Here is a 14,133-nt window from a genome sequence, read left to right as displayed (position 1 = left end):
ACACATTACTAACATAAAGTGTTAAAGTGATGACGATGCAGTGCTCTTTCCACATGTAACAACTGCATACACTATAGACATTACCTGTGTAATAATTGCCACACAGAAGACTGTCTTCTACAGTGCAATAACAAAGGAAATGTACATTTTTAAAACCCACTCATTGTATTGTTTACTGTTACTCTTACCGAGTCTTTCTAAGTCATATTTGTATAGAGATATTTATGTATAAACTATATTGCCAAAAGTTTTGGGATGTCTGTCTTTACATACACATGAATGTAATATGGAGTTATCCCGCCCTTTGCAGCTTCAACTCCTCTGGGAAGGCTTTCCACAAGGTTTAGGAGTGTGTTTATTGACCATTCCTCAAGAAGCGCATTTGTGAGGTCAGGCACTGATGAAGGATGAGAAGATTTGGTTCGCAGTCTCTGCTCTAATTCATCCCAAAGGTGTTCTATGGGGTTGAGGTCAGGACTCTGTGCAGGCCAGTCAAGTTCCTCCACACCAAACTCACTCATCCATGTCTTTATGGACCTTGCTTTGGTCACTGGTGCGCAGGCATGTTGGAACAGGAAGGGGTCATCCCCAAACTGTTCCCCACAAAGTTGGGAGCATGAAATTGTCCAAAATGTCTTGGTATGAAGCTGAAGCATTAAGAGTTCCTTTAACTGGAGCTAAGGGGCCGAGTCCAACCCCTGAAAAGCAACACCTGAATTCAGTGATTCGGAGGGGCGTCCCAAAACCTTTGGCAATATAGTATATCCATATATTTTTTGGGACTTAAATGTCCTGAAATGACAATAAATCTTCCGTGATCCTCAATCCTTGAAATCTGTAGCAAACAAAGTAAATAAATTTTTAAAAAATAAAAAACATTATATTAATATTTAAAAAAAATAAACTTATTAAAAGTGTTATGGTGAATTGTGCGACTGGACATAAGCAGATAATTGACGTTAGTAGGCTAGACTACAGATCACAGAAGAGCTGTAGAGCTGACACAGAATTAAATAAAAGTCAGCACAATGATTATATGACATAATTGGTTTATTATGCGCTTTGCATGGCTTTCAACCGCAGGGAGAATAAAAACTTTTTTGGCAGCAGCTTCAGTGGTAATAAAATGAGCAGGACTTTGTTCTGTAGTTTTTGCACGGTGTGTGCACCTCGTGATGCACCACAAACCTCTACTGGGCATTGCTCTGAATGGACCTAACGACTCGTCCCTAACAAAGGTAACAGGTTTCTCTTTTTCTGACGCATTTCACTACTTTTTATAGTTTAATGATTAGGTAAGGATGCAGATTCAAGTCAGGTTGGTGATTAATATGATTTGGCTGAAGTGAAAAAAATCGGGTGTAAACTCATTCGATAACTTAATACACTGAAGTGAATTTCATACTATAATGATACTTATACCTAATAAACTGGCCACTGGGTTTATACATATATATATATATATATATATATTTATGTTGTGTGTATAAACTGAAATTTGAGATGATATTGTAATACTTTCAATTCTGCACAAACTACACTGTAAAGATGAATATTAACAGTAACGTATATGATTCCATCTTGAAACGAATGGATGAAATAAATAAACAAAACACTTTAGCAAGATTTTCAGGTGTATGCTAGTTAATACCAAATCCAGTCATGTGACCTGATGTCATAAATCAAATCATCGAGTGTGTATCCTGCGTGCAGGTGTAGTTTGTGCGAGTGTGTGTGACTGAGATGGAGACCAACCTGCGGAAGTCCCAGTCCCTGAGGTGTGTTTCCACTGAGCAAGCCCTGTCCTGGACGGAGGCGGGACTAAGAGACAGGAAGAAGTCCGTCTCTCAGCTTGTGGCACAGTGAGACCTTTTTACTAGATGTTACCATCAACAGATTAGTTTTATTATTCCGTTTTAGCATTTAAAATTTCCAATAATAATAATAATAATAATAAATAGTCTGATATAATAATGAGAATAAATCACAGAAACACTGATAAGGTGGTGTGAGTGGAGACTTTATCAGATTTTTCTTTGCTTCAGGTATCAGAATGCAGTTACTGGGAAAACGAAGGCAGCCGATTCAGTGGGAAACAAGCAAAAGGTGAAAACATGGCTGTTGAATAATTAAGTGGATTAGTCATTATGTGAGGAAGACAGCGTAATGAGCGTGCTGTTTTAGGGAAATATTCAACCACAGGATGCTGTGCTGCAGAGGTTAACAGTAAACACCCCGACGTTGATCATGTTCCTCATTACAGGGAAAATTTTAGAAACACGATTTTTTATTTATTATCTCTTTATTTTCCCCCATGGTGTTTGCTCCTGTTTTTGTTGTGTCCATGTCTCACTCCACAGTGGTGCTTAATATGAAGCTCATAGGAAAGTAGACACTCAGGACTTTGTAGAATTTGTAGTGTTTTTATTGTTTGTATTTCTGTCATTATCTAGACTACGAGGGGCAAAATATTCACAGAACAGTTCAGAAAAAAACAAAAAATGGATAGTTTTCTTCATACAAATGTTTCTGTCTTCAAAGTAAATGTTGATATCAAACCCATTTCTGCTCTCTGAGATAGATAGATAGATAGATAGATAGATAGATAGATAGATAGATAGATAGATAGATAGATAGATAGACAGACAGACAGACAGACAGACAGACAGACAGACAGACAGACAGATAGATAGATAGATAGATAGATAGATAGATAGATACAACACACACACAAAAATATAAAATGTAAAATCATATATACACACACACAGAAAAAAGAAATATAGAATACAATAGGTTAAGATCATCGAGTGAAATATAATCAAGCACTTGGATCATCTCAGAGAACAGAAATGGCTTTGATATTATTTACTGAAGTTAAACGATTGAATAACATTAAAGTTTGTTCATAAGCTAAAATGTGAAGGTGTGTATCTTCAGTCACTAAAATTCCGTGTAAGGTCATCCAACACACGTCTCACATCCTGACGCAATTCTATCAGACTACCTCCCTCTCTTCCACAGACCCTCCAGTTTGCTGCGATCCCCATCACAGACATTGAGATTAAAGAATGCTCGAAAGCTTGGGCTGATGGTAGCTCCAGCACTCAGCTCACACGCAGCAAATCGATGGAGTATCTTCCTCGACAAAGAACCATAAGCACAAGCGCTCTCAGGGAACTCTTTGAGTCAAAGGTTGCCATGAAGCCCAAGATTCTTCACAAACCAAAGAATAGCGAAAAGCCGCAAGGAAGCTCAGGAACGGAGAACGCTGGGCTCAATCATAACAGCACTGAGGATCTGCTGGTGTTTATAGAAACAGACAACAGCAAGAAATCAGCTGAACCAACGAAACAGAAAGAGGACAACTTGACCCCAAAGGTAGCACAAATGTCTGACCAGGTAAATATTACGAGTTAAAATGAGCTTCTCTACAAAGAACTCTTTTGTTTTTTTGTTGTGTTTTTTTTGCTAAAGGTGGTGAGCGCTCCTCGAGTGGAAAGAAGAAAAACCTTTACAGGAGTGAATACTGAAAGAATTGTTACTCAGTCAGGTCTGTACACTCTGGACTTCAGACTTTATACATAGATCACAAGTACTTATAGTTAAAAATCAACACTCATATTCGATTCAGTCAAACTTAAATTTCATCACATGAGCAATTCTTCCCATAGAGTATAACAGAAAATACTATAACGCACTATAACTCTGATCTATAAGCTGTTAAATTCCTGATAGTCAACAAACAGTAGTTTTATCTACTGTGTAATTACACCGACATGGCATAACATTATGACCACCTGCATAATATTGTGTTGGCCCCCTTTTTGCTACCAAAACAGCCCTGACCCATCATGCACTGTGTATTCTGACACCTTTCTATCATTAACTTCTTCAGTAATTTGAGCAACAGTAGCTCGTCTGTTGGATCGGATCACACGGGCCAGCCTTCGCTCCCCACGTGCATCAGTGTCCCTGTCACCGGTTCACCACTGTTCCTTCCTTGGACCACTTTTGATAGATACTGACCACTGCAGACTGGGAACCCCCCACAAGAGCTGCAGTTTTGGAGATGCTCTGATCCAGTGGTCTAGCCATCACAATTTGTCCCTTCAAACTCGCTCAAATCCTTACGCTTGTCTATTTTTCCTGCTTCTAACATCAACTTTGAGGACAAAATGTTTACTTGCTGCCTAATATATCCCACCCACTAACAGGTGCCATGATGAGGAGATCATCAGTCTTATTTACTTCACCTCTCACTACTGGTAATGTTATGCCTGGTCGGTGTACAAACCTGTAGCTGTTTTCACAATGCAGCTAGCTAACATTACATTTATTGTGTTGTTCCACCTGGGATCAGAATTACTGTTCACACAAGTTCTAAATCTAAACGTTGCCCATAATCGTCCTTTTACACCGAGAGTGAGCTTCGATTCCCAAGACATGTGTTACTGACTTTGAACATGGTGAATGAAAAGGACAGTTGTGGTGATTGATGCCGACAATTTCATGAAACAAAAAGATTTACCTTTGGTAGATACAAATAAGTTTACAGCCGGTTGTTGAAGAAAATGTCAGAAATTACACAAATAGATAATGCTAGTCAAGTTGCTAATATTTATATATACATATATATATATATATATATATATATATATATATATATATATATATATATATATATATATACATATATATGACATAATATACTATATTTGACCTAAGCAAACAAAAGACCTCATGGTACTGTTCTCAAATAGGTAGCTAGAGGCCTCACATGACCACACAGCAGCTAAAATAAAGTCTAAGTGACTTCCAGGGTCATGAAGGATATTGAGGGTGGGGGTAGAATGAGTGTGTGTGCGTGTGTGTGTGTGTGTGTGCTGGGGGGGACAGGGTTATGGTATTTTTCAGCACTATATGCTTCACAGCCTGATTGACTCAGCCTGGTGGGGAAATATTAGGCCTAAAATAACCACAGCCTACGAGGGACTGGGATAAGAGAGTCAGCTGTCACCAGAAAACAGGCAGCCATGAGCACTTTGACATACACAGAGGACACACAGCTACTGACCAGGCAGCACGGACACAGCGGCAAGAGCTAAGGGTTTTAGGGAATTAAAAGGACAAACAGGGAATAGTGTAAACCAGTGAGTAAATCTTTCATCATTCAATAAATAATAATATTATTCTCTCATATATACAGGTATAAATTATTATCTGAGATTCATGACATTGATAGCGTTCGGGTTTGAAGAACCAGAGCTGGTCTTTGGTAGCCATGTTTTTTTTAAGCAAGGTGTACTGCATGAATGTATTACAGAATATTTTATTTTTAAGGTTTTGTGTATCTAAAAGATGCTTCAATTAAAACCATTACAAGCGGCTTAATTACTCAGTCAAGCTTTTATCTTAGGCATTCCTTTTTTTAAATGTGTGTAAATGTTGTATAATTTCACTTGATGGTGGAATACCGAACTCTTCCGACTCTCTTTCTCATTCAGCTTCAGCCTTATTCGTCTATGAGAACCAGCGACATCGTGTCTCTAAAAAGAAAAACAATCCGGTCGCATCCCTGTGAGAGACTGATATACCAAAGAGCAAAATCATAGTCCATTGTTTTAATGATTTCTTCCTCTGTCTCTGTTGTACCGTAGAAGATAAACGGAAATCAGTGGCAGACTTCAGAGACAGCTCCACTCTGTATGGACGGGAGAAGTTCCCTATTTCTGTCAAAGCCATCTCCGAACTATATCTGTCTAAAGTGGCAGCTGCAGAGCCAACGGGGAACCTTTTAAAACCAGTTTGTACTTGTGTTTGTTCTTCTGCTCCATTTGCTAAACCAGAGGTCAGGGAATGGGAGAATGGGTCAGGCAGAAGCAGCTGGGTTTTTATGTAGAAAGCAGAAAGAAATAATAGTAATTAAACAATCATTTTTTTAAACGCTGATGATATTGAAATAGTTTAAAATGTCAATTTTTGTGTAGACCACATTATCAGCACAAATGAAAGATAACTCAACTGTAATAATCCAACGATAAAACATAAATAAATAAAGTCCATTGTACACAAATGATAATTGGATCGTTGCATAAATAATAGGTTATGTCTAATACATCCATAAATAAACAGATTTTTGCTTCCACCTTTTCTACAGAAGCAAGATTGTACTTCTCCAACCAAAGCAAAAAATTTCAAGGTAAGAAAAGCAATAAGATCGATTTCAATTCAGTTAGAACGTTAATGTGGCCTGTAAAGATGTGTCTTAAGCAGTTGTACTTTAGTTGTAAAGGCTAACCGAGGTCACGTTCATAACATCGTGATGCACATAAACATGAGTCACTGTTTGCTCATCTTACATTAATGTGTCAACTTACTAACTTGCAAATTGAGTCACTCATTAGTGATTGGCTTTAGTGACTCAATTGAGTCACTAAAGCCATTAGCATGTGTAAACTGTGTGTTGCATGGTTTTGAACTGATCGTTTTGATTGCAAATTGGGTGGGTAGTGGGGGTTTTGACACTCCTTAGTCAGTCAGAGCGATACTATAGCCAATTGTGGTTTCTGTGAGCTTGTGTATACAGTAGATTGTAGTTAACACTTTCCTCCAATTGCATGATGCTACTTTGTAATGTAGCATGAAAAGCAATGAGAAAAAATGTCAGCCTTCATTACGTTTAAGGCATTTAGCAAAAGCCCTGATCTAGAGCGACTTACAATTTAAATCATTTTATACAACTGAGGGTTAAGAGCCTTGCTTAGGAGCCCAGCAGTGGCAGCTTGATGGATCTGGGATTCAAACTCACAATCTTCCAAGCTGTAACCCAACGCCCTTAACCACTAAGCTATCTAGGTCATTCTCAAGGGCTAATGTGTGATGGACAGAGCTACTATAGGTCCTAGGTGGGAATTTGTTGGGAGAACATGGTGATAAATATCCTTGACAATGCAATATTTGCAGCCCTGAATTCATTATGACTTCGGAATATCACTGCTAATATGTTTAATGACATGTTTCACAAATTTCACAAAGCTTGTGAAAAACCACACTAATGATTTCACCTGGTCTGCTGGAATATCTCATATGGAATGCTGAGTTCAAGGGCACGTTGGTTTGCATCCTAACAACTGGTATGTACACAAACTCCCCACATGCATGCTTGCATGGGATGAGGAGAAATCTGCTAAAATGTTTATTGCAAACCAAGATGATGATATAGAGCATAACATTTTGTTTCATCTCAAGATGGCTGATGTGACCCCGAAAGACTTTGAGCAATCCCCATACTCGGAAGATGATTCAGCACAACCGGATCCATCCTCTCCCTTCCCGCAAGTCAATTCCAGGGCTGACAGCCAGTCACCCATTCCAACACCTCTTCCAAAGGAGGTTATCTCTACACTGTATGAGCAACGACAGAAATGCGAGTTGAGACGACTCTTGAAGCACACCTGCCCTGAGCTGAAGGGCCTGGGAAACATGGTGGAGGAGGAGTTTGCTGATATATTAAACTCTGGCAATGCCTCAGATATCGCATACCAGGGTGAGGTCCAGTCAAGGCGTTGGATATTTGAGAACGGGACTGTCAACACAGAAGACTCCCACAAGCAAACACATTTGACGGAGAAGAGCATTCAAGGAGAACATGCATTTGAACAGCTCTTGAATTGCTTTAAGGAAGAAGGTTCTATACATGGCAACAAACAGCAAACCATTCATCCAGAGATTGATGACACCCAACAAAAAGTTGGGGAATCTCTTAGTCAAGAGGAGAACTTCAGGGTAAATGTTAAGGCCAAGCGAAAAATGTTTGAAGGTCAGTTCATTGAAACGTCAAGAGAGGACCTAGATGATGTCTATCCAGGGAGGATTGTTATCTCTGAAGATGAAAAAGGAGCAGTACGAAAGCAAAAGAGGGACTTTGAAACATACCAACCTGAAACCATCAAAAGAAACAGCGACCTTAGCATTATAGATATTAAAGACGTAGATCAAGATTCTGGTGAAGTATATCTAGGTATATCAAGAGCCAAAGAGGTTTTTGAAAAGGGGTTTGACAGTGAGAACAGCTCCCCACCAAATGAGAACGTAGGCATAGAAGAGGAAACTCTTAAGACAAATGTAAAGAACAGAACCCATATGTTTGAATCGACACCTCTGGACCAAATCAATTGGCAAAATGATGCAGATTTGGACGCTGTGGACAAGAACATGAACAAATCCTTAACTTCTCTTTATTGCTTTAATGCCATTCATTCTCATGGAGTCCTTCTTGAAGCCAGTGAGGCTGGGCATGTGAGAAAGGCAAACTACAGCTTTACGCAGGAAAACGGTCCAGAAATTCAACACGAGGAAGTGGTTATGGGAAGTATGAAGAGTATTATTCTTCAGCTTTTGGCAAGAGTAAATCTTAACCCAGTTATAGCCTTCTTAAAAGAGGATGATCAAGGAAATGTGGAAATCAAAAATCTAGACATACCAACTCACCAACTACCATTTACAGTTAACCAAGACAAAGAATACAGAACCACGAACATGGTTCAGGTCATCGAAGACCTACTTGGTCAAGAAACGTGTCTCGGAAAAGGAGTTTTGATACAAGAAGAAGCAACAGGATCTGTGGAGACATTAGTTTATGTCCTTTTTAGACATGAAGGAACTGTGATGGATCAAAATTATGAAAATATATTGGAGCCAAAAGAAAAGAATCTCCTGATAAGTGGAAAATGTGAATCTCCCCCCAAAATGTGCAGCCCACCACCTTTTACTGAGGGTGATGCCTCAATTTCAGTCAGACATGAAAACAGGATCAGCAATGTCAAACTGGTCCAGAATTGCATTGAGAATGGAGATCTGGGATACTTAAAAAGTCTTCAGAAAAGTCTATCGGATGAAGATGTAAGTGGCACATCTAGGCAAGGGGAGCAAGATGTTGTGATTGCACCAGGTAATCTTAAGATAATCAAAGCAATGTTTGTTTCAAATCCAGAGCATGATGGGTCATCAATGCAGTCTGAGAAACATGGCCACAACAAATTAAAAAACAATATGGAAATGGCTGCAAATGGAGAATATACTCTATCAACTGATGGAGAGTTTGGACAAGCTAGTGTTAACAGTGTAGATGAACCTGGCAGCAGCTTATATAGTCAAGATGGAAAAGACATGTGCAGTGAAAAAACAGGTATTTCTAAAAATATCACTCCAGAGGTAGAAGGAGTTGACATGGTGGAAGATGAAGCATTGTCAAACCTTCAAGCAGCTATCATGAGTCTCCAACAGGCCACACTGGAGGCAAAAGCTCTTCAACAAAGTGTTTGTGAGAAACAACATGATGCCTGTCTGGCACCTTCAGAAAACCAAAACCTCACAGGAGTCACAAATGACGAGAGCAAAGAGTCCTCACAGAATTTTGAAGCTGAACAGCAAGAAGAAGGAAGAGAAGAGACCCTGAAAGGTAGTGTCCAGGCAGCTCTGGATTCTCTGAGCAAATCAAGCTTTAATGTCACCAAAGGGGATTTTAAAGCTGCAATGATTTATAGGAACTCAGGAAAAACAATAAAAATGGAGTCTGCTGTCAAACAGAGTGATGATATGATTGTCCACTCTGAAGGGCTCAAAGCATGCCGACCTTCCCCTCTGCCTGGACAGGTGACTGTCCAGACACAGCATGAGGGTGCTGAAACTAGACTATTTCAAGGCCAGCCTGCAAATAAACCATCAGAATGCTCTCCACTGACAGACCACACATACGGACAGGGCTCTCTTCAGAAAAGTAAAAAGCCTCCTGGACCTAAGCCAGCCATTCCCCCTAAACCAGACCATTTAAAGACAAACCCTAGCTCCAACACAATGGCCATTAAAACTGCAACCAATGCAGGAGATCTAAATAAAATCAAAGCTGAATCAAATTCTGTAGAACAACAATGTACAGAACTCACACATATGAAACCAACACATTTCTTGAAAGAATCACATAATAATGGAGATACTGAAATACCAGCCGGACATCAGGATCTTGTAACCATGAGCAGTTCTGAGGGAAATGTAGCCACAGAGGAGAAGACAGAGAGCTCTCCAATGCTTGAAACAAGTGGGGGTAGTTCAGGGTTTCAGGCTTCCCTGCAAAACTTTGGGATAAAGACAGGCCAAGTAATGCCACCTGTGAAACCCAAAAGAATCAAAATGACCACAGATAGGTCTGCTGCTCTTTCGGAGTCTAACTGCAAACCAAGCAATGGTGAACAAAAGGAACCCCCAGAGGGCAACGTGACAATGAGGCAAAAGAAAGGTAGAAGAGAGAGTGAAGCAGAACGACGGCAGAGGCTATCAGTGCACATGGATGAAATCATGAAGGGAAATGCAAATGCAGCCATGGAAATCTTCGACAAGCTGAGAAAGCAAGAAGAGCTGAAAACTATCCTTTCTAAGGTTGAAGAAATTGAAGGAGAGGCCAGTCAGGAAGATGGTGACCTTAGAAAGATATTTGAAAGTGTACCAGATTGGGTTGTGCCACAAAAACATTTAAATCCCAAAAATGGGGCGATGGTAAAGGAAGTCAGGAGACCTGAAACAGTCTGTGAATCTGAAATGTTGTCCTCCATGCAGGTAGCGTTCGGAGACCTTGAGAAAGCAAGTGCTGCAATCATTACTTTAAAAGAACAAACACTGTCAAGACTTATGGAAATAGAGGAAACCATTAAGAAAGCGCTTTACTCTGTCTCTACACTAAAATCTGACTCGGACATTGTAGGACTGTCTGGTCTCTTCAAGGAGTCCATGATGGCTGGCCAATATTTGCCCTTCTCAGGTAATATACGGAAAATCAGCATCGGGTCAAGCAAATCTCCAAATCCTCAGAGTCTGAATTATGTAGGAGTCCCTCAGAAAAGTGTGATGGCAGAACCAGAAATGCAGAGAGTAGAGAAATTGAAGCCAGATCTCAGTCCTCCAGAAATTAAACCAAGAGCAGGATCTCCTTCCTCACCTTCTTTTATTTCTATCCAATCCACTGCCAGAAAGAACACAGAAACAGCCACACCTCCAAAATCTCAAACCTCCATAACAGCTCTGACTTGCTACAACATTCCTGTGGAAAAGGAAAAGCGACAGGTCAGTACGCTGGAAGTGCAAACAGTCCCTAAGGCTGAAACGGTCATCGGTACCAAGACCATCAGAGAGAAGTATGAAGAAACAGACTGTTTTGGCAACAAGTTCTACTCTTCCACGACCTCTACTGTCATGACCACTCAACCTGATGATCAAACATGCTTCAGGAGACAGATTATGACCAATCCAACCACTACTGAAGTTGTTACATATCCAAGAATCAACACAGCCTCTATTAAAGGGGGCCAAGCACCATCTTGAGCATACTATAAGAATAAGGATAGCAATTAAGAAATCAAATGTTCTTAGAAAAGTTTAGTGGATCTGTTTGGTTGTATAATTAGACTTAAATTCTTACACAATGTTTTCCTTACAAGTTTCTTCAAGGGATCTAAGGTTGGGTTAATATTCTAGTGACCTGAAGAAGCTACACTTGAGGACTTGAGGCAAACTATGAGGATGGCGTTAAATGATTTTATATGTAATGTGGTCATTCATGCCTTATTTAAGTTGTTTAGTTTTATAATTAGTTCTTGAGGGGTTCCTCAAAAGGTTCCTGAGGGTGGCTCTGGATGGTTTAACATTGTAGCATCTCTTATAAGTACTATTGGAGACCTTTACTGGAAGATGAATCTCTAGTTGTAGGATTATTACAGTTGTAATCTTTGGAGGTTCTACCAGTGGACCATTTCCAGGACTAGAAGGAAGCTTTTTATGGAACCACAGAGTGTCTTTTAGCATAGTGAACAGAAACTTAAAGATATATATATAGAAAAACACAGTATTATCTAATCTTTAATATAAGACTTTAAACACAGCAATGTTACATTAGTTTTTGTAATTTTATACTGTAATGGCTTTCACAGCGTAGCCGTTTGTTCACTTTTTTCATTCATCTTAGCTCATTCCATATAATCATGTTGTGATAGTCAGCTGACGAACAGACATTCTTTTTATGGTGTAAAATAAATGTGAAAATTATGATAAATGTGAAAAATACTAATAAATTATAAGAACTGGATAGAGAACCTTGTTGCTTTATGGGCGGCTCAACCACATTAAGATTATATTTTCTGATAAATATATAATTGGTGAAAAGTTTGGGTTAGTATCCCCAAAGGTTTTTATATTATTATTTCTATAATTCCGTCTAATCTTTATACGAATCAATAGCACATGCTAATGGCTTGAGAGACTCCAAATGAAACAGTGATCCAAATCCGGTAGACAGCGCAGTGTTTCTAACGTCCGATGTACCTGTAGTTTCAGCAGACCGCTCAGGACAGGTGCACTGCATGCCTAAAACCGGTTTACTCCATGGAGAAAATAGCAGCAGATAAACATGTGTTCCACAAAAACTGCTTCTGCTGCAAGCACTGCAACCAGAAACTGAGGTATGAATCATTTAGCAATTGAAACTTCCCATATGGAAGCAGGATGGAAAATGTTAATCAGACTATAAATATAAATGTACACAGATCAGGCATAACATTCTGAGCAGTGGGAGGTGAAGTGAATAACACTGATGATCTCCTCATCATGGCACCTGTTAGTGGGTGGGATATATTAGGCAGCAAGTGAACATTTTGTCCTCCAAGTTGATGTGTTAGAAGCAGGAAAATGGACAAGCGTAGGGATTTGAGCGAGTTTGATGAAGGGCCAAATTGTGATGGCTAGACCACTGGATCAGAGCATCTCCAAAACTGCAGCTCTTGTGGGGTGTTCCCGGTCTGCAGTGGTCAGTATCTATCAAAATGGTCCAGGGAAGGAACAGTGGTGAACCGGCGACAGGGTCATGGACGACCAAGGCTCACTGATACACGTAGGGAGCGAAGGCTGGCCCGTGTTATCCGATCCAACAGACGAGCTACTGTTGCTCAAATTACTGAAGAAGTTAATACTGGTTCTGATAGAAAGGGGTCAGAATACACAGTGCAGGACGGGTCAGGGCTGTTTTGGCAGCAAAAAGGGGGACAAACACAATAGGCAGGTGGTCATAATGTTATGCCTGGTCAATCCACTTGATTGAAAACTGCAACATTTTTTTTTCTTTAAAGTTTATAAATTTCTAAATCTTCAGGAATTTCATGCAATTAAATAATAATAAATCAAAAATATATGTATTAACTATAGTAGTAGAATATTATTACATAATCAAATTGTTGGCAATCAAACCCTAATGATGAAATTCCACTTTCATCAGATTTTGCCCCAAATAGCTTAATAATTCATTAATAATGGTTAATAATTCTGTTCATAAATGAATATTTATAAATAATTGTTCATAAATAATCCATAAATGAATCTGATATTTGATTTAAATCTTCACATAACTGGAATAATCCATTATGCTAATAGAATATTGACTTTTAAATGAAAATGATATATTCATTAAAATTGAAGGCGCACTATTTTAAAGCTTCGAAAAATGTTCTGCTTTAATGTTATTTGTATAACCGTACTTACAAAACTGCAACAATCCTGTTAGGAAATTGATATTCTATATTATTCTATATTTTATATTTCAAATAGTTATGTAAATTTCAATATTTTATTGTCAAAATAATATAATCAGATGCCAGTAACACTTGAAAAACCTTTCTGCAGAGTATTTTAGGACTGCTCTAACAATAGTCCGTACATTTATCCAAATTTTCTACTATTTATGTATTACATATATAAGCAAAACTTTAGCCCATTTGTTTTACTAAGCAGTTTTTCTCTTGCATGGCTCTAGCCTGCGTACCTACACCACCCTCTACGGCGAATTCTACTGTGTGTTTCACTTCCAGCAGCTCTTCAGAAAGAACGGTAACTATGATGAAGGCTTTGGTCACGAGCAGCACAAGAAACGCTGGACAATGAGCACAATGTACAACACCAATTTCTTTTAAATCCCATCGGTGAGGAAGTGTATAATATCATATAATATAATATGCTTCGGATGCAATATGAATGATGAATGATTTCTTTAAATAAACATGAAACAAATTCAACAGAACTACTTTTAACTTTCAG

General features: G+C 38.9%; 1 protein-coding gene across 2 annotated transcripts; it reads left to right on the top strand.

Annotated features, from left to right (window-relative positions):
- Positions 1-1,133: 1,133 nt before the first annotated feature.
- Positions 1,134-12,349, top strand: LOC131344416 (xin actin-binding repeat-containing protein 1). Of its 2 annotated transcripts, XM_058376710.1 has the most exons (8): positions 1,134-1,238; positions 1,714-1,862; positions 2,046-2,106; positions 3,025-3,381; positions 3,478-3,553; positions 5,661-5,806; positions 6,161-6,202; positions 7,252-12,325. In XM_058376710.1, exons 2-8 carry the CDS (start codon positions 1,744-1,746, stop codon positions 11,374-11,376), a joined length of 4,926 nt encoding a protein of 1,641 aa, XP_058232693.1. In that variant the 5' UTR covers positions 1,134-1,238; positions 1,714-1,743; the 3' UTR covers positions 11,377-12,325. The 2 variants fall into 2 exon arrangements, with proteins under 2 accessions (XP_058232693.1, XP_058232694.1); XM_058376711.1 differs by lacking the exons at positions 1,134-1,238; positions 1,714-1,862; positions 2,046-2,106; positions 3,025-3,381; positions 3,478-3,553 and adding an exon at positions 4,817-5,153 and having other exon boundaries at positions 7,252-12,349.
- The last annotated feature ends 1,784 nt before the right edge of the window (positions 12,350-14,133 follow it).

Source organism: Hemibagrus wyckioides, linkage group LG23 (genome assembly GCF_019097595.1).
Source record: "Hemibagrus wyckioides isolate EC202008001 linkage group LG23, SWU_Hwy_1.0, whole genome shotgun sequence".
Taxonomy (NCBI): Eukaryota; Metazoa; Chordata; class Actinopteri; order Siluriformes; family Bagridae; genus Hemibagrus; species Hemibagrus wyckioides.
Note: the sequence above shows the minus strand (reverse complement) of the source record. Positions and strands in the feature narration are given on the sequence as shown.

Coding starts and splice junctions, on each gene's coding strand:
- LOC131344416 (XM_058376710.1), top strand. CDS start 1,744: ATGGAGACCAACCTGCGGAAGTCCCAGTCCCTGAGGTGTGTTTCCACT. Junction 1,863..2,045: donor GTCTCTCAGCTTGTGGCACA/GTGAGACCTTTT, acceptor TCTTTGCTTCAG/GTATCAGAATGCAGTTACTG. Junction 6,203..7,251: donor CCAAAGCAAAAAATTTCAAG/GTAAGAAAAGCA, acceptor TTTCATCTCAAG/ATGGCTGATGTGACCCCGAA.